Raw genomic sequence first — 24,063 nt, 5'->3', positions numbered from 1 at the left:
TTTATGTTTTCAGTTTCTGTCAAAGTTTAATTGTACCTGTGATGGAAATTATAGACCTCTGCATTCTTTGAAGCGGGGAAACTTAAAATATTGGCAAATAGTTATTTTTCTCCACTGTTTAACAATGTTTATTTCAGCAGCCTGCTTCAATTTAAAATGTAAAAATCATATTATTCAGATTCATTTTACACAAAGGGATTTCAAATGGTAATAATTTTGGTTATGCAAGCCATAAGCAATTAACTGACATGTAAAATATCACAAAACAAAATGTTTCAATGAGTAGATGTTTTTTTGTTTTTTTTAAAATGGCAAGCAGCATAACGCTTCGTTTGACAAGCGAAAGTTGGAGAATAAGGTCCACTATTGTATAAATGCAGTTGAGTTTAATCATACGAACCTGACTTTCAACACCTTTACATGAATTTGGTTGAAACAGATGGGCAAAAAAGTAAAACTTTCAAAATATTTTTGCTAGGATAAATTAAGATCAAGGTTAGTTAGTGGCTCAAAAGATGTCTATTGACAGGAGGGTAACTTTCGATTCCAAATTAAATGCAATTCTCATTATTAAGCAGTAATAATCAATGAAAAATATAGGTACAGAATATAACTGATGCCGGATATTTCGCAACACTAAAAAACCCCAAACTTTTTTTCATCATCTGCCATTAAATGAAGCAAAACCTTTTCCTGATTTAAGTCAACTAAGAGTATTATAATATTGCTAAGCAGTGATAAAACTTTTTCATATTCAGAAATGTACACAAATTTTCTTAATGTCAGGTGGAATCACGTTTTAAGTTGCATGACTTGGCACAGCTCTTACAATAACTATTTTGTCCATTTCTCAATGTTTCATTCTTTTTCATAAGACCATAATGACCAATATAACATTGGTTGTTATGGTGAAACACTTTATTTTTTTATCAGACTGAACATGTCACCTGTAATTAAAGGCTCTCTGTGTAATGGTATTTGGAAAAACATCAATCTGGTTCTTTTTTATTATTATTGTTTTTGAGGTAACGGATTCTTCCTCTCTGAGTGACCTTTGAGCCCCTTTTGGTACAGGATTATCACAATCTTCACAATAACTTTTGCTTTTGTTTTAAGTTTGATATGCTCATACTCCAAAACTCCCTCCTCCCTGATGGTGGGACATTGTTATGCTGTTTATTCTTGCAAATGCGTAGACAAACGAAGGTGACACTTCATAAGGGAAAAGGTTGTTTGTTCAAAATCTGGTTCAACTCACCCCGTCTGCAATAAATCCCCGAGTTTCACTTTTTACGTTGAATTAAAGACATACCTTTTCTATGATATTCTAATGTACTGACGTGTGTTTGCTCTGAAAGTCCCAGAAAAATGTGCAGGTGTTCAGGATAATTCAGTAGAGTGACAACAAACCTCGTGCGCGTTCACGAGACATACACAACTTTGTTCCCTGGAAACGACTCATTCAGTGACTGACGATTTACAGATTTAACGGCGCTCTTTATCTCTTTTAAAACTGAGCCGAACCGGTGCTGACCACAGTAAGTCGCCGACGGAGACAGGTTTGTATTATTTAGTTCGTCAACCAATAGATGAAGCTGCCGGTTGGACTTCAGGCAAACTAACTTCCCTGAGCTAGCGAGTGAGTGAGCGAGCTTTGTTAGCCTGCTAACTAGCTGAGCTGACAGAAAACAAACGACAGTCTGCTCCTTAGGCTGCTGGAGCAACAACTTCAGCTGAAACACGGGCTGTGACTATGGAGAGACCGAGCAGCTCTAAAGGTAAGACGCGGACCCGGGGACATTTCTAGCTAATTATGAGTTCTGTGAGGAGGTTATTTTATCTGCAGAAAGGCTCTTTTATTTAAATAAATAGGTGTGAACGGCATTATCATGCATAAGCCCCCCTCGTTCACATGAAAAATGACTGGTGCATGCTGTATGTTGAGAACATCCGCTTTCAGCGCTAACAAAATGTGCTTTCTTCTCGGGTCTCTCCTTATGCTGTCAACATAAATCCTATCTGTAATTCACAGACGGAGCTCAGTGCGCGGAGGAAGCCTCTCATTCCGTAGGAACCTGGCGGATATGAGCACCGAGAAATGAGACGGCACATGTTACACCGAGGCAATAATTACAATAACAGTGGTAATAACAATAAAAGACTGGGAGGGATATCAGAGTGAAGCCGAAACCTTTGTTTTTGAGTGCTGTGAGAGTGTGAGATCGAAGTGCCTATGGCGGAGTTAGAGGAGGACGGAAGGCTCCCTCCGGCTCATTTCGGGCACACCGCCGTGCCCAGCGACGAGGCTGCGGGGAAGACGCATTGCGAAGTGTCGGTTCTGAATGGAGACTGTGGGATTTCGGAGAATATGATGTGCTCAGGCTCCCCGCTCACACCTGGCAGCCAAACCGGAGTAGAAGCCGCCAACACCTCCGTGGGGCCGGATGCCAAATCTGACATACCTCGCCGGAGCAGCATTATTAAGGTAATCTTTGAAGTTGGGGCCGTCTGCGTTGCATTCTGGTGCTGAAGTTACAACCTTCCTGTGCATGTGGTGTACAAGGTGTTTCCTTAACCACACACCAGTAATTAGGTCATCAGAAACACACCCTGTGTTACGTGTGAAAATAATCTCAGTTAATGTTCTTCACCGTTATGTGTATGAGGTCAAACAACTGATGGAAATTATAGGACTCTATCATTTCCATTGAAACTAGAGTAGTCTTTGTATTTATGTAGAAACCTAAAAAAGTACAGATGTGTGAGAGCACTGAAGGAGGAAAAAATCAAAACTCTTGACCCTAACGATGGAGATACAGACAATCTTTGATGTCGGACATCAAAGATTTCAACTCCTTGCCTAGATGTGGAGATGCACAGTTCAGGCTTTTCCGAGCCAATGCCAATTGCTGGTTTAATCTTAGGTCTGACCTGACTTATTGTGGTTAATTTATTAGCATATCTAAGATATTGTAAAGCACTTTCAAATGCCTTGCTGCTGAAATGTGCTATACAAATAAAATTTGATTGATTGATTGATTGATTGTTAACTTCCCAAAACAATGGCCTAAGTCATTTTCTGCTAAAAATTATTTTTGAAAAAAAAAAATCACTTGTATCTTTTGATTAAAAAAAAGATGATTTAGGTCTAAAAAAATATCTTCGGTAAAAATGACAGTCCATTATTCTAGAACGGTGACAGTATTTGAAAGAAAAAGCAATGTGGGAACCTTAGATACCTAGATGTAATGCTACATAAACTATTGGCTGGCATTTCCAAAGCAGCACACCCTGATGTACCATTTGTTTCCTTGCCACTGACTAGTTGGCTGAACCCCGAATGGTAGAGATAAGGTAGCTGGTAGCTTCTATAGTGGTGTTAAGATGGTTTTCACTGTGTGTATTAATGCATATTAAGATATATTTGGTGTTTGAACCAGTAAATTAGGCAGGTAGAACTAGTGTTTTTAGAGGGGGTCTCAGTTATTGGTGGATTTCAGCTATTAGCAGGCGATAGATGTTCCCAACCACCACAAATCCCCCCTTGTCCACTGTAATCCAGTTAAACCTAGTTATGTGTTCTTAAAGGGATCCTGCTGAGCTCAAGTGTAATCTTCAATATCAAGTTAAGTAGTAACAAGAAGGTGATTATCAATTTAAGTCAGTCCAGAATTACCAACTTTATATATGAAGGCTCATGCTAAAAAGAGATTAAATAGGAGCTACGATAGGAGGACCAGTCACAGAAGAGGCTGAACAAAACAGTCCAGCTATATTATGAAAGGATGAATCAATTGAATAATTTGTCAATTTAAATTTCTACTGTCTGCAACTTTTTTCAGTTCAGTTTTACAAAGTGGTCCACGCAGGTAAAAGGGGTCAGTCTATCAGGCTGATCTTTTTAGAAAGGTCCAGGTTAAAATTTGTGAAGTTAAACCGTCTTTTAAAAAATTATACAAGTGATGAGAGTTTCAACATGATTTACAGATATAACACGTCACAGTTTGGAGTGTGGTTTCAGAGGGAAGCATTTTCACTGGGTAATGTCATAATTGTTAACTTTTAATCTTCAACTTCTTACTAGACAAAACTTGTGCGTCATCAATCTCATTTTATGTACATAAGGATCAGTTTTGCCGAGATATATAAAGTCCTTTCTAGATTAATCTTTTCTGTTGCTTGATCATGATTTGGTCTTTATTCCTCACTATCAACTACAAAGTACTGACAGAATGGGAGTTAAAGTCATCCCACCAATATTATGCTCTTAAATTTGAGAGGTTGTCACAAACCTGTAACCAATATAAACTGTAAGGGAAGTAAGGGATAGTAGAATGACTTGATAAAGGGATATGATACAGAGCAAAAAGCAACAAACCAGGAGTCTGACAAATTCTGCTGTTTGGAAATTCGTCTGGTTGTGACAAACCCAAAACAGTCATGATGCATGAGGGCCACTCATCACTCTTAAGAGTTACTCAAGAGTTACCCTAACTTAGCCCAGCTAAAGTAATTTTGTTGAAAAGTGTTACTGTATGATGAGCAGAATAGCAGAACAATCCATTAAGCACTAATAAAATACAACATTTAGTAGATGTGTAGCAGATGGTTATAGTGGTAATAATTAACATGGTATGAAACTTTAGGTAAATGACAGTGCAAAGTTACATTAAAAGTCCATTGAAAGTGTCAACTTTGCATTAAAAGTGTAATTATTTATCGAAGGACACTTTATGACATCAGAAATATTCATGAAGACTCCTTCATGTTTATGACTGTCATGTCAGTCTTATGCACACCTCTTCAAATAAATTGTTAACAAGAAATCTTGTTTTTGAGTTTTAAAGAAAATTAGATGAGGCTATGTGGGACATTTATTAATATCGGACCTAGCTATTACTAGCTAGGTAAGATAGCTAGTAATTGTAAGTTTACTTCCCAGAAGTAAACTTTATTAGGAACTTTACTTCCCAGTAAAGTTTGGATAAGTATGGAAATAAATAAAAAAAATGGATATGAATTATTTTTCCAGACTTTTCTTCCATCTTCTAGTTTTAAAAGTATTAAAATCTAATTCTTTATTTTCAATTTCTATTATTACGTTAATGTGTAACTTACCAAATCAACTCTTGAATTTTAACATTTTACCAATCATGATTTGGTATTTTACTAAAGGAACTAAAAGTGATTCAAAAATCAGTGTTGGTTTTAAGCAAACAAGGCACTAAAACAGCCATTTTTATAAAGTCTTACAAACAAAATAAACAATGGTTTAGAAAGTCTGCTTTCTGCCACATCCTATTAGACAAGTCCAATCATTCTACAGTATAGAACTTTGTAATAAAAGTGTGGAAGAGCATGTATTGCAGACTGAGAAAAAATAGACCCAACTTCTACTATACAGAGCTAATTTTCAAAAGTTTTATTTCAAAGCTGAAAGAGAACGAGTGTCTCTTCTGTGAGCCATCTCTTTATGCTGTGGTGTATTTTTCCAACAATTAAGTGGAAAAATGTTTAAAAGCCCCTTTTTCACATGCATGCACACACAGCCTTAAGCGGAAAGTTTGCCTTAACAACGCAACTACATGACCACAGTCATAATATCTGATATTTCCAATGCAAGTTTCAGGTTTGTTAAGAGGTTGAACAAAGATTGGCCTGTATCATTTCTTGATACTGTTAAAACTTCCTTGAGAAAATTCAGGGGTAGTAATAGTATAGTCTGCTTAGATAAGTGAGATGATAAAGTGCTTTATGTAATTTAGGGCATGTCAAGATTTTCTCATTGATTTACTTTATTTGATTAATGATGTAACGCACATCAATTTCACTGAAGTTGCATCATGGAACATTGATCTAAGCAGTGAATAAATAGATAAGGACTCAATAAAAGTTCATAACCTCACAGTACAGTGACAAAAATAAAAACGTTAACTCACTTATGAGTTTATGTGACAATAATGTCACATCAGGTCTGAGCAGGAGATGCAGCAGGCTGTAAGTGTTTCAGGTAAAGACCCTTTTTAAACATGTGCATTAATCTCCATGAATCAGGGTTTCTGTAGTACATATTCAATTTTGCTTTTTTTTCTTCTTCTGTTTGCTTTTTTATCTCCAGCTGATTTTGAAGTTGTTTTGGTTTCTACTTTGCACTTCTTGCTTCTTCAGATTAGTCTTTAATTGTGGCTCAACTGTTGAATAAAGTTGAAAAGCTAAACAGGATGTTTTGACCTATAAGTAAAGGTTAAGTAAAAGGCAACTTATTTTCAGAATGTAGTTATGTATTTGTAGCAAGTGCAAGAAATTTACATACTATGCTTCCCCACTCCCTAAACAGAATGTCTTCCTGTTGAGAAAATATTATAGCCGCAGGTCATTAATTGCAGCAGAAGAAGAGTTAGCAGTGGGTTATGCTTTCTTGCCACACAAACAATGTTAAATTTATAGACACAGACATTGTCAGTTCGTCTCGGCAGTATTCAATAACACAATGTTGCCATTTTTAGACTAGTTTGATACTAAACACTCGAAATGTATTTCAAGTCTGTTTATTGTTGTATTTTAGTTAAGTTTAACTTTAATTGAATGCTAGACATTCCCAGTGCTGCCCTCTACTGCACTGGAAGAATACATCCCAAATTGTACATACAGTCTTGGATCCTTCAAAGAAAACATTTTTGTATGTATTTACTACACTTCTGCCCTGATGGAAGTGATATCATCTGTTTTCTCAATTAATTTAGCAAATCTCTTGACTATTATTGCCAAAATATTCACATAAGATAAAATAAACTAAGAGTTCTGCTCAATTCTCTGTAAGAGAGTTTTACTATAGAGTCAGTCCTTCTCAGGATTTTGGTGTTCACATTAAAAGTGACAAGCCTTGTTACTAATTTATTTAAATATCCAGGATTTTAATGATATTCTCAATCTTCTCCAATAACTTCTTTGATATCTTCTCAGACTGTGGTTTTTTTTACCCAATGGAGACTGTTTGTAGCTGCGGGTGCTCTGTTTACATGCCACAGCATCCTGGCTTCTATCAAATTACTTCAGAGGAGACACTCAGGCTTCTCAAAACAAAGGGATAAGATCATATCCAGACTTCTAAAACAAGATGATATTGTGTATGCGAGACTATTTGTATATGCAAAACTAAACTGGAGTATTTAACAAGTTGGGCTATGGTCAGGCAGTGCTGGGTATTGAATCAATTACAAAATTTTAATGAGAATCACAGAATGAACATAAAAATGATTAAGGTAGGTCTTGGAAGTCAACAAGATAGAAAACACATGTGGCCTGTCAAGCATTATGTGGTAACAACATAATTTAAGCATTTTTTACAAAATGCAGAAGAGACGGCAGCCAGTAGTGTAAATTTTTTATTATTTTAAGCTTTTTGCAAAACATTTAAAGAATTTCAAATACCATGTCAATATATTGCAAGCTGAGGTTGTACGTTTAAAAATAATAATTAGATGAATAATTAATGTGCCACGATGTTTACAGGAATTTCAGGTTTTGGTTTACGTTTATTTTTGAAAAATAAATAAATTTTAAAACAAAAGCAAACATTACAAACGTTTATGGATTCATTGCCAACCCATTAAAGAAGTTCTGGCAAAACAACACATAATGTTTATTTTCTTACAGTCTGAGATTAGATCATTTGCTAAATGCCAAAAAAATAAGATACCGTAATTAAAAATATATATATTTTTAAATACTTTTCTCAGTCATTTTCTTGCATTTTAAATCTTGTTCTACACACATGCACGCATGCAGACACACACATACATATATAGAAAATTACATTTGGACATTTTTATTAAGTAGTTTTATTAAGTTGGTATGCATGGCTACATAAAACGTTATTAATTTTGACTTGCTCTCGTTTATGATTCAGTGTTGCAGACTGACTGCCTGTTACTGCTGGGGAAGAAAACAAAAACTTGACCTCAGAAAACCTCTCACCAAGACGTGACTCTGCTGTCGAGCATACAGACATGTAATTTATGGGAAATATGTATATATTAGGACATCACAATGAAATTATCTTGCAGTTTTATGTTTTAGTCCAAACTTTGTTCTGTTTCTTTTATTACATGTGAAATATTGCTTAAGCAGATGTTGACACTTCCTTGCATTGCATTAGTTGACAGTATGTTGAAAGCCTTTGAGATGTTGGTGTTGCTACAGACAGCGGATTTTTTATGTACATCCCGTGAATGCTGTTGTAGCTGTCAGTCAGAAGAATGGAGTGCAGTGGAGAAAAAATTTATGTAGAAGAGGTAATGGTTCTCTTAATTTAAAGAACTTTTCTGAACTCTTTTAGTGACGCTTCCTGAGTGATTACTGGGAGCAACTTGGGCTTTGGATGGACCAATTTACTTCATATAGCACCAGTTCACAGTGAAAAGTAATCTCTTCTCTGCAGAATAAGTCTGTTATGGAGCAGACTAAGCATATTCATTTCAATACAGTCCTTTTAATAAACAAGTGTAATCACATGCAATAAGTTTTATATATTTACAAAACAGTTTGCCATTTTCAGAAACCCATACAAGACCAGTAACAAAGGTATCTATCAAAGGAAAGCAGTTTATGGCATTTAATCTCTAATTCAATGCAACTTCCTTTCTAAGTAAGCATTTGGTGACCGTGTAGAGAAAAACAAAACAAATACTTTGCCAAAAATAAACTTCCTTAAGAACCAGAGCCAAGTTCAAAAGCGGCCATGTGCCACGATCAGCTGGATGTCAATAGGACAAGTGAGAAAAACACAGCAGCATGTGACCAGGAGTACTTTCTATGAGAAAGGACAACAAAGACAGAACACAATAGCAGCAACTACTATCAAGTATGATGTTACTTGCTTTATCAATATAAATGTAGTATTCATGTTAAATATTATGACTTGTGCAACAGTATGTGTGGATGATTTGACGACAGGAGTTCATATAATCCACTTCCATGTTGCTCCATAATTATCTCAGAATCTTCAACCTGAAGCTGGTTTTGGACATGTGCTAAAAAGTTATGTTGGTAATACTTATGGATATTTAGAAGATATAAATTCTAGCAGTTTATTTATGTCTGTTGATTAAAATTGTAGTTATGTTTCTCTTTGGAAAGGACACCTGGTTAAACACATCACTATATGTTGTACAGCAGGACAGTCTTAAAGGTGAAAGGGCAGATTGTTCTTCATCCTAGGTTAAGTTATCAGAAAACATTTTAGCATAAAGGTGTAAATATACTGCTTTCTGTAAAAGTAGCTTCAGTCAAAGAGATTATTTTTCTGCCTCTGTGTACAGAAACTAATATTTAGCAGATAAAAAGTTTAAATTGATCAGAGTAGGACTGAAGGAGTTTACTGGATCTTAATTGATTTCATGTGCTACATTATCTTCCCTCTTCAAGTCTGAGCTTTGCTCCACTCATGCACACTCAATATAAATCAAAAAAAGTCTGCTTCTTTTAAGCCGATGGTAATCTGGACCTGGATTTAGTATTTTGTTGTTGATCTTTATTGGAGCCCTCGGTTATTATCAGTGTGTTTACACTATATTTTTAGTGCAGATTGTCTCACTCAAAGGTTTTACTGCAGCATCAATTGTGAAAGAATAAACACAGGGAGCCACTTTTAGTTTTGTTGGGGGATTTTTTAAACTAATTTTCTATACCAATGGATTGGGCTATAAAACGTGTGTGCCTAAAACATAATGCCACTCCTTTAAAGGGTAATTCCAATGGGAACTGAGAATGAACATTCAGGGTTTTATTCCCCGATTTAAGGTTTGATTTATGTTTTTTTTCCCTCTAGTTCCGAAACTCAAACGTAGCTTTCGCTCATGTTTTGGAATTCTAAATACCTGATTTAATTAAGGGGAATGAAAAGGAAAAATAAACGATTTACTAAGTTAAGAACCATAATTGGTGAAATCAAAGAACTGGACAAGAGTTCTTACTTATTGGTCAGATGTTTCCTTTCTCTGAACCAAATTAAGTTTCTTCTTTGTGTTTCTTTAACTCTTGGCCACCTATCTTTGGGATTTTAATCAAGTTGATTTGCTTTGATGGTGATTGGGCTTCTTCTTTGATGCTGGTTCTGTGTGTTTCACTGTTGTCTATTCAACGTCTTCAGAGATGCAGTTTCATAACTTAGTGAGCTCTAAGCTGGTACAATGAGATAACTGATTGAAGAGTATTCTTTGAAATGCATGCATCTGATCATAAACATCGCATGTTTTGACAATTTCAAGCCTGCTCTCTATTGAACAAACAATTATTTTACATGGATTAAAGCATGGTGAGGGATTTCTGCACACGTCTTGGTCAGAGTATGAAAATGTGCATGAAATCTCAGGGTTTGCAATACTTCTGTAGAAAGCTGACCTTTCACTTTTGTTTTTTTATTTAGAGAAAAAAAAGTTCATCCTTTGAACTGCTACTCGCGGTCAAACCATTTCAGCAAACAATCTTTCTTTCTTAGTTTGTTTTCACTTTATGGATATGAATTTTTCTTTTACCCTGCACTGATTGCCTGTGAACATGACCAAACCAAAATTTCACTCCTTTTTGATTGACTTTTGCATGAGAGACTTTATTTGGCCATTTTCAAAGTCCAAAATTACTGTTTGGTGTCAAAGATTTAAATAGTAACGCCTCTGTTGTCTGTAATTTAGGCCTGTCACGATAGCAAATTTTGCTGAACGATTAATTGTCTCAAAAATTATTGCGATAAACGATAATATTGTTTGAAGACCTTTTTATACTGATTTAATGGAAATTACATAATAATGCATGTGATTTCTTGCCAAAGTTAGATACACTTTATTTTCAAAAGACCACTTAACACTGGAACTGATAAACAAAATAAACAAAACAACCAAAAACAAAAATAAAATGGATTCTCAGTCTCCATTAACAAAAAATGTACTGGAAAAAAAACTAAACAACATAAAGCCAAAGTGTAAATAAATACTGCATTCAACCAAAAGAGGGCAGATTATGAAGTCTGTATATCATGTTGCCCTTCAGTAATAAGGGCAACATAATATACAGAAATAGAGAAGATGGGCACATCGACTACCTGATGCAATAGTTCACACTACATGATTTTTTGCTCCTATTTTTCCCCTTACGACAATCTTAGAACGTTGGTCTTTCTAAGATTGTGTGGTGTGTTACGGTAGATCATTGTTGCCACTCCGATCTAAATCAGGGTTTTTCCCTACTGGGAGCTTAAGGCAGCCTGTTGAATGTGACAGGCAGCCAATCAGAAAGCGCGGATTCTCCTCCGTGCTTTCTGAGGGGAAATTACGGAGGGGAATCCCAAACAGCTGACACGATGCAGGAGATGATACGTGGAAACAACATTAATGTTTATTCAACATGCAAAGAATATAGAAATGACAAGGGGAGAAGTTGGAGCGAAATTGCTACCGCAGATGATAAACCCGGTAACTTTTCAGCTGTTCTTCGTTAACATGACATAAATAGGTTATAATGATTTTCATTCAGTCAGGACTTTACGCTGACACTAGCCACATGCATTGCAGGTAGATTGTTGTAAAGCATTGATTAATGCCTGGTTTTAAAATTAGTTAACTGGACTTGTAGCCATTATTTTGTGCCCATTGTTGGACACCACACGGCAGGACCGAACCCGATCGAACCGATATACCTAGAATTTCTGTCTACTAATTTGTGGTCTCAGGTTTTGAAAATGGGCCAACAATCGGCCGACAGCTCTAAGATCGTGTAGTGCGCGCTGGGCATTATACTAAGGAAATGAGGAAGGGGGGGTCAGTGGAGAGCACCGGAGTTGAGCCTTTTTTCATTCAGTGTCATTAGCTAAAAGAGAAAAAGGTCGGAAGAGCCGACAATGCCGATAATTAAAATTATGTCGATAGTTTTAATTTATCGTACGATTAATTGATTTATCGTTTATCGCGACAGGCCTACTGTAATTTATCACAATATATATTGTAAACAAATGTCTTCCAGGGTTTTAAGTTCATTTAGGAACGTTATTGCCTAGTAATATTAGCAGATATGTGAGTGGTTAAATTAGGAGTGTGTTTCTGCTTACAACAGACAATCTGTCTTTTCTGTAAACTAGCATTCTTGGCAGTGTTGGTGTTGGACATTAACCCAGCCTCTGTCTGTGTATTGATGGGGAGTATTGACGTTTCTGTCAAGGTAATTCTTTCCTTATAAGATCGCCATCTGTGTCTCCAAACAAGTTAAAAGACTTATTTCAAGAAAATATTCACTTGTTAATTAAGAACTTTGCTGATCTCTGCCGTCGGGATGCACAGGTTCATTTAATTACGATAAATGTCTTTTTCTTCTTCCTATTGAAGACAGTTGGTGTTTTGATAAAGTCAAAGGGGAGGAAAAGGCTTCTTAAATTTTAAACTTGTTTTTTTCAGTGGCTTTAGGCTCTAATATCCTTTGTTCAGTTTAGCATACTGGCCCAGTGCCAAAGGAGAAATCATTATGAAAATGTTTATTGGCCTAAATGATTCTGCTGTCATGTCAGGCAGCTTGCTGCAAGGCGTCCTGATGAGGCGCAAGAAAGAAGTGAAACTTGGTCAAATCATTTAAATGTGACAGTTATGGCATTTGATTAGCAATGCAGCACACAGATGGGTTAAATGTTCACTGAGTTAGAGTCAGGACACAGATCACTTCAAGCTAAAACGAATATCTGTTTAAGCATAAAGAGAACTTGTTGTGCTACCAAGGTCTGTGAGGCACAGCTCTTAATCATCATTGGAAACGGACCAAATCATGTCATCCATAGCAAATATGAATGATCCTCCAAAAACCAAGCCCAAATGAGAGTTTATTTTGTCATCAAGCAAAAAACACAAAACACATTCTTTAAAGATGCAGCAGTTTGTTTGGTAATTTATTTTTTTTCTGCTTGTGGGAAACAGATTTAACCAATTTGCAGTAAATAAAAGCTGCTGCTCATCATGCCTTCATCTGCATGTAGAGCAGGTTGTGTTTTCTTTCCTACCAGCTACGAGTGTTTAAATGGCAGAGAGGTGGTTATACAGCTTAGGTACCAGTGGTAACAAAGCACTGTTGTTCTCAGCATCAGAGCATCGAGTTCTTGTTAAACTATTTCTCTGAAGTGATGGGAGGATGTGGTTGGGACAGTACCAACGACACTCACGTAGTATTTTGGCTGTAGTAGTTTGCAGTTATCTGGTAGCTGTACAACGTTGTTATGGGTGTGCACATGCATATTCTGAAGAGGAACTACCTCAGGGCAGATTTGAGGATTTTAAAAAGATGCTTGGGTTTTGATTTCCTTTCAGGATAGTGTTTTCCACCTAGAAAGTAACCATTGCATATCATTTTATATTAATAATAATCTACTTTATAGACATGCAGAATACATGACTTTCTGTCCAATAAATCTTAATCAAACCATGTTGACTAGGGCTCATTTTTATGTACATAAATAATGGTTTTTGTTGGTTTCCCTTCTGAGTTGATAGTCATGTTGTACCATTTCTTCCCTTTAGTCTTTAACCATGCCTTCTCGGCATGGATTGCTGTGTACATTGCAGTCTGCTTCCACTGCAATGTGCACAGCAATCCATTTATCTGCCACTTAGTTCCCCAGATTAAATGGCCTACAGTTGCTTATCTTGAAACAGAATGGAGAGAAACTGAGGAGGCTGGAGAGTACAAGTCAACATGAAGGTTTGACTCAGACATCGATGATGAGCAGAGAGCACTGCTAGGAAGAACTGATTGTTCCGTACCTGTGTTTTGTCGTATAAAGTAATGTCCTTTTCTGCTGCATTTGCACTTTCTGTCCACATGCAGACAGGGTAGATGAAAATACTTTGCAAAGACGATATATTAAAAATCCCAGCGGATTGTCATCACAGTATTCAACAATATTTGATATTGTGCAGCCGCATTTTAGTGTCTTCTGCCTAAGGTTGTCAAAATAATCAAAATACAATATTTGCCTCAAAATCCTGTTCTTACAGCAGCTCAAGCTGAGCTCCTGCTGGAAGTTTTAAACTCTGCTAACATGGTGAAAATATCCAGAGAGGAAAAAGTGTGCGACTCTTTAGTCAACAAAGTAACCAAAAGTGCATAAATCAGACTTATTTTCCATATGAGGCAGATGGACTGAAAAACAACAAAATGCTAAAGGATGCCATATGCTAGCTGTGCTAAGGCTATATGCTAATGCTACAAGTGAATTTTCTGCTGGGGATGAGTGAGAGGTTTTTAAAAAGGTAACTAAAGATTCTGTATAGGTAACAGTAAAACTCCCAGATGACATAAGGTAACTTTATCCATTTAAAATGTAGCTTAAATGTCCAAACGTTTGCCTTTTTCTTAGAAACCTATTTTAATTGACATGAACAGATTTTGACCATTGCGTTGGACACTAATGGCAGCACTAATGGCTTTCATTCACAATTTTCAGACAGGAAACAAGCAAAAAGAAAAATGGGTAAACATGCAGCAACGGTAAAGATGTTAGGGGCCAAACCCTTGACTGCTCCGTCGAGGACTAATAATCTGACGGTCACTCTACTGCTTCACAAACAGTTTTTAATATTTTTAGCTCTTTTACTTTTAATGTATATTTTAATAGAATATAAACTTAATTACTTGTAAATGGGATTAGTGTCTTGCTGACTTAAATAATTAATGATATTTTTAGTTAGTCTCCACAGATTTAATTAAAAATCTTCTTGTGGATTATTCAGCTACACTGTTAAAAGTAGATCACCATGTTTTTACATAACGGCTTCATATTCTGAGGCTCCTGTGGGCTACGTTTATTTTCCACATAACAGTACAGTCATTGGTGAATTGTAACCATCCTGTAAGTGGGTGGCCGGTGGCAGAAGCAATAATGACCCAATGGTTACAGTTTGCTTCCCACTTTGTGTCTCACTTAACATCCTGTCAAATAAATAGAATGTCTCGGATCCTTTGTCTGCATTTTTTCTCGTCTTTTCACAGTTCTGCCAGAAGATAAAAACTGTGGAATCACCCTGTTAAAAAGAGAAAATGATGTGCTAATTATGGTGGGCCAGCAGTGCTGAGAGTCCAAACAAGTACTACACAGGCTTAATCATGATGCATCAAATTATGTTGTCAGGTCAAGGCTGTTGTCATAATGTCCGTCTTGCTTGTCTCATGGATGCAAAATGTATTTTTAGCTACATTTTAGTTTGACGGTGTATGAACTGCATCTGAAAATGATTCCCCTTTGTTGCGTGGTCTAGAATTGCTATGGGATATTTTTAAAAGGATAATCAATACAAGATCCTACCCATGCACGGATCACAGCCTGAACTTTTATGCAACTTTTTTGGATAGCAGATTGGACAGCTTGTAGCAGCAGTATTTGTACACATGTTGGATGTGTTATTGTTCTTAAGTAAAGATTCATTTTTAGCTCCCAGACGGTTACAATACGTTTCTTTTGAAGATGATCTGGGATGAAATATAAAAAAATGTTTGGTTCATGGTATGAAAGTTTCATACAATGACATGGAGATTTCGCTCATTTTATCTGCTTGGATCTCAACAATTACTTAACTCAAAGTCTAATATTAACAGAGTGAAAGCTCAAACGCTACATACGACCACACAAGTAATGATGGTTTAGTAAGATTTCTGTTTCAAAAGTTCTGACAGTCTTACCGTTAACAAGAATGTGGAGAGTTGAGTGTTTATATGTTCATCTAAACTAGAATTAGCCCAATAACTTATTGGCAAATAGGCTTAATGTCGAATAATTTGGCAAATAACACTGGGAAACAAAGTTAAGCCCATAATCAAGTATACCCTCTGGTTATTTTAAATTTTACAGCAAGTACTTCACACAGTCACTGTTCAACTACTTTTTTTTCTATATTAAAAACACACTAGAGATGTTGCCAAGCATCATTTTAGAAGATTCATATTTTGATGTTAACAACTGGGCTAGACTGGCAATACCTCCAATAAACGGTCTACTAATCGTAAAGGAAGCATTCAATGATTGTAATTATATTGATCAGGTAATTTTCTCTCGTCTCGGTTCAGTATTTCTGGCTGATAGCCCTGCAGCCGACTAACTACCTGGCTCAGCGCACGAATCAGTCAAGTTGTTACAACATTGACTCAGTGTTGACAAAGAAACTGCATGTATCTGGCAGGTAATGAAGTGTGAGTTTTCTGACTCACTCGATGTTCAGCTTGTCCTTGTCATGGATGTCTTAACATATTTAGCTGCACCAATTCCAGTCACTGGTCTGACCATTCTTTCCTCTCTCTTTGTTAACAATTGAGCAGCAGTAAAACCTAAAAGCGTTTATTACGGAGCACACTGAGAAATACACATCTGCTGTAAACCATCTTTCAACCTCTAAAAAAATATTCAATGTAGTATAGATTTTACTCCTGGCTGAAGTGATACTTGTCCCTGTGTTAGAGAAGTAGTTTTACGCTGATGAATAAGTCAATATATACTTAAAGTATATCCACAAATGATCCCTCTCTGATACTTCATGTAATAAAAATAATCAAAAGGAGCATCTATGGCCGTAGTGACATTGAACATTTTACTCTTGTACAGTGTATAAGTCATTTTTTCAAAGATTTAGTTGAACAAAATTTTTCCACAGTGAAATTATTGTGCAATGTCCAGTGGCAACAACTTTGAAAAACAAGAATTTAGTAAACAAGTTTACAATTTAGGCTTTTTTTAAGCGAGCAAACAAGCTTCTGGCATTGGCTCTGTGACTTCAACTGTTCTTGTTGGTATAATTGATTCATTTAAACTAATTGGTTTTATTTGCCTTTTAAACATAGTCCAGAATTTTTATGTAAGCCCTAATCCAAGCCCAATTTTGACACAAAGTTTGGGATCATTGTTGCAACACCCACTAACTTGGTATTGGTTGGTCAGTGCTGTAGGCGAGAAGTATTATTTGAGTAATCATTGAGTTTCTTGCTTGCAGCTTATGTCTGCAGAAATCACACAGATAGTGATTGAACTTTCTGTGTTTCAGTTTCTTGCTTGTATCCACATCTACATCCTTGCCTCGACACCAACTAAAGTTGCGCCAAACCAGTAGAAGATGTATTTATAACTTAACAGCCTGCTGGTGCTGTTCAATGAGATCTATTGTTTAAACTCTGGTCACACTGCAGTGAACTCAGGAGACATTAAAGAAACAGTAAATGACATTTTGTTCCCATGCATCGGCCTGTACTTTGTAGATACTGTGCTTAAAGGCCATGAATATTGAATTTTAAATAACTTTATGACACAGTTGAGTTTTCTTAATTATTCCCTGGAAGCAGTTACATAAACATTGTGGGTATTTGAACATTAAAAGCTTGAGATTTGGAAAATATGGAGAAACAAAAGGTAAGAAGTAGCTGAGCTTGTAATAGTCAGTAGAGTGACAGTAGAGTACTATGTTTTTCCTGAGTAGTTAAAGTTGAAGTTATGTATTTTCCAGGCAAATGGTAAAATTTTGGAGCACAGTTAAGTAATTAAGTAACTCCAGCTGTTATGTAAATACTGCATATATATAAACTAAAACCTAAACTTAACTTCCCATACTTTAAATTGGCCCCTGTCTCTTTAAGAACCACCTACCCATCCTGACACTTTCCCCTTCAGGACAGCATCACAACAGTGCTTCTCCATGCCAACCTTTGATCCCATTTACAACACTTCTTAGGAGTGTTGAAGTTTGTATGATGACCTCATCAGACATAGTTTCACCAGGTGTTTGCTAATTGCTGCTGCTAGTCTGAAGGAGCTTAATGAAGGAGGGGTGCTCTGTGGGCGGGTCCTCGGGTGTGGACTGAAGCCCCAAGGCAGAGCCTGGGTAAATCAGCAGCACATTGCATGACCACACAGGGGAGAACATTATAACACAATATAAAAAATAAAAAATAGCATAACACTGCTCTTCTCAGTGGATGTTGGTCAAACTGCATCGGCTTAATAGCTTTTAAAATCTCTTGTTTTAAAAATTGGTGAAATTAGCTCGTGTTTTTTATTTATTTATTTTTTTTCAATTTGAAGGCTTCTGAAGTTTATGATATTTTCACATAAGTTGATCTTTATGAAATGGCACAGAGAAGCAGCTGGGTTTGTACCAGGTGTAAACTCCTCTGGGATCCGACTCCTGACCTGGGGAACCAGAACGCCCCAAAACATTCATTTCAGCCAGACAGAAAACTTCCCATGGGGGGTGATTGAATTTTAAATGCATACAATTAATACTGTATCAAAATCAAACATTTTAGATAATGCTGATAAAACCAAAAACAGGAAAACCAGAGTACTGCATATTGCTGAAGTCATAGCAAAGAGATTCCAGAGGTTTTTTGGAAGTACAGAAATTAAATGTCTCTCAGTAGCTACAAGTAGTTCAAAAGATGTTAAAGGGGAAATAAATTCATGGAGCTTTAAAAAGAAAAATCAAACAAATTGACTACCAGTCACCAGGTCAACAGTTCAGTCATTCATTTTCAGATTGTCATCAGTTCACATACTGAACCCAGACTGAAGTCTGATTTAGTCGTCATTCTCTAAATGTTGGAGTGAATAGAATAGAGATTCACTTGTAATATTGAAGCTATTAATTACTGTGTGTGAACAGGATCGTAGCATATTTACTTTCTATGCATTGAACATTGCATCACCAATCATTTAAATCTTGTGATTCTTGTTGGAGCAAACCATTTTGGCATTGACAACCTGGTAGCATTTTGTTATTCTGTAACAACAATGTAAGTTAGTGACGTCACACTCATCATCAGTTTGACCACAACCGTCTTTTGGTGCGTTTATTCGTCTTTAGTTTCATAAGTTGGTTTCTAAATGACTCACTGTGCTCCTCTGCCTCCAACATTGTAACTCGAGACGTGATGAAGGCAGAAAATCTGTTTTAAACTCATGAATTTTAGGGACTTTTCTTCAAATCTGGGTCAGACATTCACTGGGACAGACTTTTATGGAGTCAGCATTTATACATAATTTTCTATGGTATAATGAATAAAAAAAAATGCAATCAGAAGTTTCATATGTTTTTATCAATCGTATGTAAACGGCCTGCTTCCATTATTCCAGTGATATTACTGGATTTGATTAATTGTGACCAGTTCTTGTGTTACTAGCTATTGCAGTTTATTTCATCTTTTTTGACAACTGGTCACAGACTCCCTTTAGGTTTAAGATCTGTGAAGCTTCCCTACTAACCCTACTAAAGGTTAATTTCAGTGTTTTTTATCTTTTGTGCAATGTGACATAGCGCACTACCATGTTGGAAAACCCAGACCACCAAAATATTGATCCAAATCTTTATCCACAGCAGTGTTTTTCTGCAAAGGAAACACACTCCCTTGGATTTGAAGAAATCCTATATGCAGTATATCTGGATGCTTGTTTTCTTCTCTAAAAAGGATGCAGCAAATCCACAAAGATTCATCTGGGAAAATAACTTTCACACCAGTCTTTTGTTTACCATCTTTGGACATCCTGCAGGATTTCATTGGGTTCCTGTCTTTTTGGGGGACAGAAGTGGCTTTTTTGCAACCTGTGTGTAACCTCATGTGTGAAGCCACACCTTGGGTTTTAACTTTGGTTCACATTAGAAGCCATTTGAGTTGCAGTCATATTCCCCAAGATAAAACTGTTCAGACTCTAAAGCTATTTAGAATTTCCTTAAGTTTCGATTATCCAGCTTTTAACAGTTCTTTTGCCATTGCATTTGATTTACATTTTTACAGGTATGGAAGAATACAATCACTTTATTTCCAGACTTCATTTGATATCTGATGGTCTAAAAGCTGTGCTCAGAAATCTGTCAGTTTGTGCACCAGACCTTTCATCTTTTCTTTGCAGCTTCCTTTCTTTTGTCTTTCCTTTGTTCCTCCCTTCCTAGCTTTCTCACTTCATTATATGACTTTCGGTTTGTTCTTCCAACCTTCCTTCCTCCCTGTGTTTGTTGCTTCCATGCTAGAATTTAGAGCTCTGTGATTTGAGTCTGGAAAAGACAAAGATTTTGACATGAGAAATGCGCAGCAACCCTTTATCCTTAGACATGAATATCCAAACCTGCAGACGTGGAATTTGAATGTTAACTTGGGAGACGTGTGAGCCTATTCATATCCTTGGCCTGTTTTTCAACTTGTACTAGAGGAAAATGTATTGCTACCTTCGTCATCTACAGCAGCTTTAGAAGATGATTCAGACAGTAGTACACGCACTTCACTGTTATTTATTGTGCGCTACATATTTCTAGTAACATCGCTTCTTTTGATTTACGTTACCATCAGCAGTCAAAGCGGAACTTAAAAGCTAATGTATGGTGTAGCGTGATTCAGGTCATTACAGTTGATGATGGCGTAGTTGGAACAGTAGAGCAAAGAGTAATGGGTCCCATGTGATCTGTTCATAACTGCTCATTGAGCCAGAATAATGTGATTTTCACTCCATTAGGGGATTCAGAGTCCCTTTTGGGATCTGTCAGTAGTTGGACTGACTTTTTTATTTCCTTCATCCTGTATACTCATTATCACCCTTCCTCTCTCCCTGTACATATATGCTGTCAGCCAGCAAACATACGGTGAAGAATTATACTAAAAAAAGAACCTGGGTAGACTGATTGTGTGATGTTTATTATGAAAAAAATATTGTTGCTCAAATATCAATTTTTCTTCTACTGATGGTTTTAAATATACTTAAAATATCAACATTATATTTGGTTATGAACATTTTGCCCGTAGTAAGATTGTAAAAGCTATAATTCTATGTTGTTTTTGTTATTTTGCATAATTTTTGGTTCCAGTGAAACTTTACTGCAACGTTTTATTTTCCAAGGCAAATTTTTGAATCGTATCAAAACAGAGTAACATGCTAACGTTAGCCTTGTACTTGCTGGTGCAAAATGTGAATTTACACATTTTGAATGAGTGTTCATTAAAAACACACAAAACTATTTACATTTTAGATTAAGCACTATTTCATTAGATTTGATCTTTAACTACAATACGTTTTTAACTGAGTTAACGAGCATCAGAGCACATTTTACCATTTAAAACTTCTGTAAGAATTTAAGTTGGGGGGGGGAAACATTTGAGGCTGTCTGGAAGAATGGATAGTGATACTGATATTGACTGAGATTACTCACTTTTTCATTACAGTGTCTTTTTGCAATGATTTTGAGTTGGTATTGACAAGTTTTTAATCAGATGTGGTTGGGATCTTTATTAGGACCAAATGTTAGGACATTTGGCTTGGCTGCAAAAAAACAAGATAATTTGTTCAGTCAGAATTTATGTGTGTTGTTGTGAAACAGCAGAAAGACTGTAAAGATTTGACAAGCAAAATCTCAATCATAGTGCAATTATCATTAACTATGTCATCATCAGAGAATAAGGTGCTCTTCTATTAAAGAAATGATGGATGAGCTTATGTATTTTTGCCCATAAGTACAATATAATTATAATAAAAATATAACAATTATAATAAAATAATATAATTAAATAATGAAATAATACAAAGTGTTCTTTGTGTGGATTGTGTGTGACCTCAAAGTTTGATCAATACCTCTGACAGAACATGTTCTTACTGGTGCTGCAATTCTTCAGTTGTGAAATATTCTTTTCAGCTTGTGCTCATATAGTACTCATAACATGCTTATAACCAACAACTCATGTAAAGTCACTGTAAAAGATTAAACTCTTCAGAATGTTAAATCTTGTTTATAGCTCTGTAAAAAGGTAAATTAGGGATAAAGAGATGAATAGATAAGGTCTATTTGGTCTAGATGGAAGACTCTGTTCCCTGTAAAACTACTGTCTGGTGAAGCTAATAATATTTTTTTCCGATTGAGCATATCTTGTATTTTAAACACCATTTTAGGACTAAAACTGCAGAGAACACCTTCCACCACCCGACCAAAAAGAGACTGTTACATAAGAAGTATTCTTCCACTCATGCAAACGTTAAGACAAAAAAAAAAAACGGTGTATGCACAATTGTTTGGATTTTTTTTTTTACTGGCTAAAGGAAATCCTGAAGTATGCCTTAAATAACACTCTGAGAAAATGTGACCACAGCTCAGTGTTGCCATGAAGACAAAACTTCCTCATCCTTTTCTCTGTTGAGGATTATCTGCAGTCATGCATTGACATTTAAGCTGCTCTTCTGCATGATGAAGTTGCAGAAAGTCTAAAAGACTGAGAGATTTGTTGATTCCCGATTATTGGTTTTCATTTTTTCAGTCTTTGTTCTCCAGGACTACATTAAAACATGACTTTTATCACCAACTCGAAAAGGTTGTTTTTGTAATTGTATTGGTATTTAGCATAGAAGTATAAGCAGAGTGCACCACAGCATAGCAGATCCCTGTGTGCCTCTTGCAGGAGCTGCTGAGTAATGATTGTGCACAGAGATCACAGGGGAAACACTAAGCAGACAAGTCAAATTTATAATCGTTAACATTGTCAGATAGAGTTTTTAAGTGTGCAAGGTTAAAAAAGAAAGCATTGGAGTCTTAGTCCTGCAGTATATAAAGAGTCAACATCTGATTCTAATTACACGTGAATCTGGAAGGGTCTGAGCACTCCCCAAAGACAATAAGATCAAGGGTTTCTGCTGGAGAGCAGCACAGGCTATTTTTATCCCGACATCATAGATAATAGATTCCTTTGGTATCAACCAGCTCCATTAGGCCCACACATTATGGCTAAATGGGATTGTCAGAATGTGCAAAATAGGTGTTAAGAGGCCAGAATGTAAAATGGTGTTCCTGTGGTTAAGAAAGGAAAAACATTATCAACATCCGTTTGCTGGATTCGAGTGGGCGACACTCTCCTGGGGGGATATTCCCTGTTGTATCTCCATAATAAGCAGCGACAGCTACCTTAAGTCGACCCTGCAGAGTAGGTGCTGTGATTTTGAAAGAGAAAATATTCAGCAGGAACAAACGGAAACCAGGCTGGACAATGTAACGTGCAAGGCCCTACTTGAGCGAGTTAAAAATGTGGTGAGTGAGCTGGAGACTCGTTGCGGGAGGTAGCGAGCTGCCTAAACCTAATTACAGTGAGCAGAATTGCACATGGAGCTGCATTTTTCTGCTTTGCAACCTATGTCCTTATTCAGCAGGTTCACATGTTTCCCCAGAGTTATTCTTTTCCCTAGTCTATTCTGTTAAATTAGTGCGGTCTTCAAAATGTATTATTTATACTTTTTTGGTCAGTTTGTCATATGTTTTCTGTGATGGAGTATCAGGGTTAGTTTTTTTTTCGTTTTTTTTTCTGGTCCGTTTTATGAAAAGTCAAAAATTGATCATGAAGACAACATTTTATTTTTGAGAATAATGACAATTTAAGAAAAAAAAAAAACTATTTCATTATTAAATCAAAAAATTGGGGAATGAGGTGAAAACAAGAGCTTTACAAAAGTTACAGTACTGAAACCGCTCTGTTCTACCAAAGTCGATAATTTTCCAAACTGATAAGAAATACATCCATAATGACTGATGTGACTGTTGCCTTACTGATTATGATTTGGACAATTTGCTCTCAATATGTTGCATTTGGTGTATTTAAAAAAAAAAAAAAAAAAACTCTCTCTTCCAAACATTTAGGCTCATTTTATTATGAAAAAGTATTTTGACTTTCTTTAATTGTTGCAGTTTTGTCATTTAGACTTTTTGTGCATCTTTACAACAAAATTGCAGTGTTTGAAATATTTATCCACATAAACATCCTGCCAACTCTTTAAGATTGTCCAGTAGACAGTCTGTTTTGACTGAAGATAACCAACAGGAGGAACATATGTTTTCAGGTAAAAATGGTAATATAAACAACTGTATAGATGACAGGAGACACAAACTAGTTTAATGTAGCAAACCTGTTTGGCTCACTGGCAGCAGTTGTCTTACAAATGAACTGAAAGTGAAAGTAAACTGGAGTTGAGAACAGAAGTGTGCACCAGCTGAGCCAAACGCGCCTGCTCTCATGCTTCCTGTTCATTAATCAGGA

General features: G+C 36.2%; 1 protein-coding gene across 1 annotated transcript in view; it reads left to right on the top strand.

Moving 5' to 3' along the window:
* Nucleotides 1–1,464: 1,464 nt before the first annotated feature.
* Nucleotides 1,465–24,063, top strand: part of plcl2 (phospholipase C like 2) — a 54,648-nt gene continuing 32,049 nt past the window's right edge. The window contains exons 1-2 of the mRNA XM_032558455.1: nt 1,465–1,778; nt 2,033–2,485. Of these exons, the coding sequence (XP_032414346.1) occupies nt 2,234–2,485 (252 nt within the window). The 5' untranslated portion in view covers nt 1,465–1,778; nt 2,033–2,233. The remainder of the gene's footprint in view (nt 1,779–2,032; nt 2,486–24,063) is intronic.

The sequence above is a fragment of the Xiphophorus hellerii genome, chromosome 3, assembly GCF_003331165.1.
Source record: "Xiphophorus hellerii strain 12219 chromosome 3, Xiphophorus_hellerii-4.1, whole genome shotgun sequence".
Classification (NCBI taxonomy): Eukaryota; Metazoa; Chordata; class Actinopteri; order Cyprinodontiformes; family Poeciliidae; genus Xiphophorus; species Xiphophorus hellerii.
This window is presented reverse-complemented; position numbering and strand designations above follow the sequence as displayed.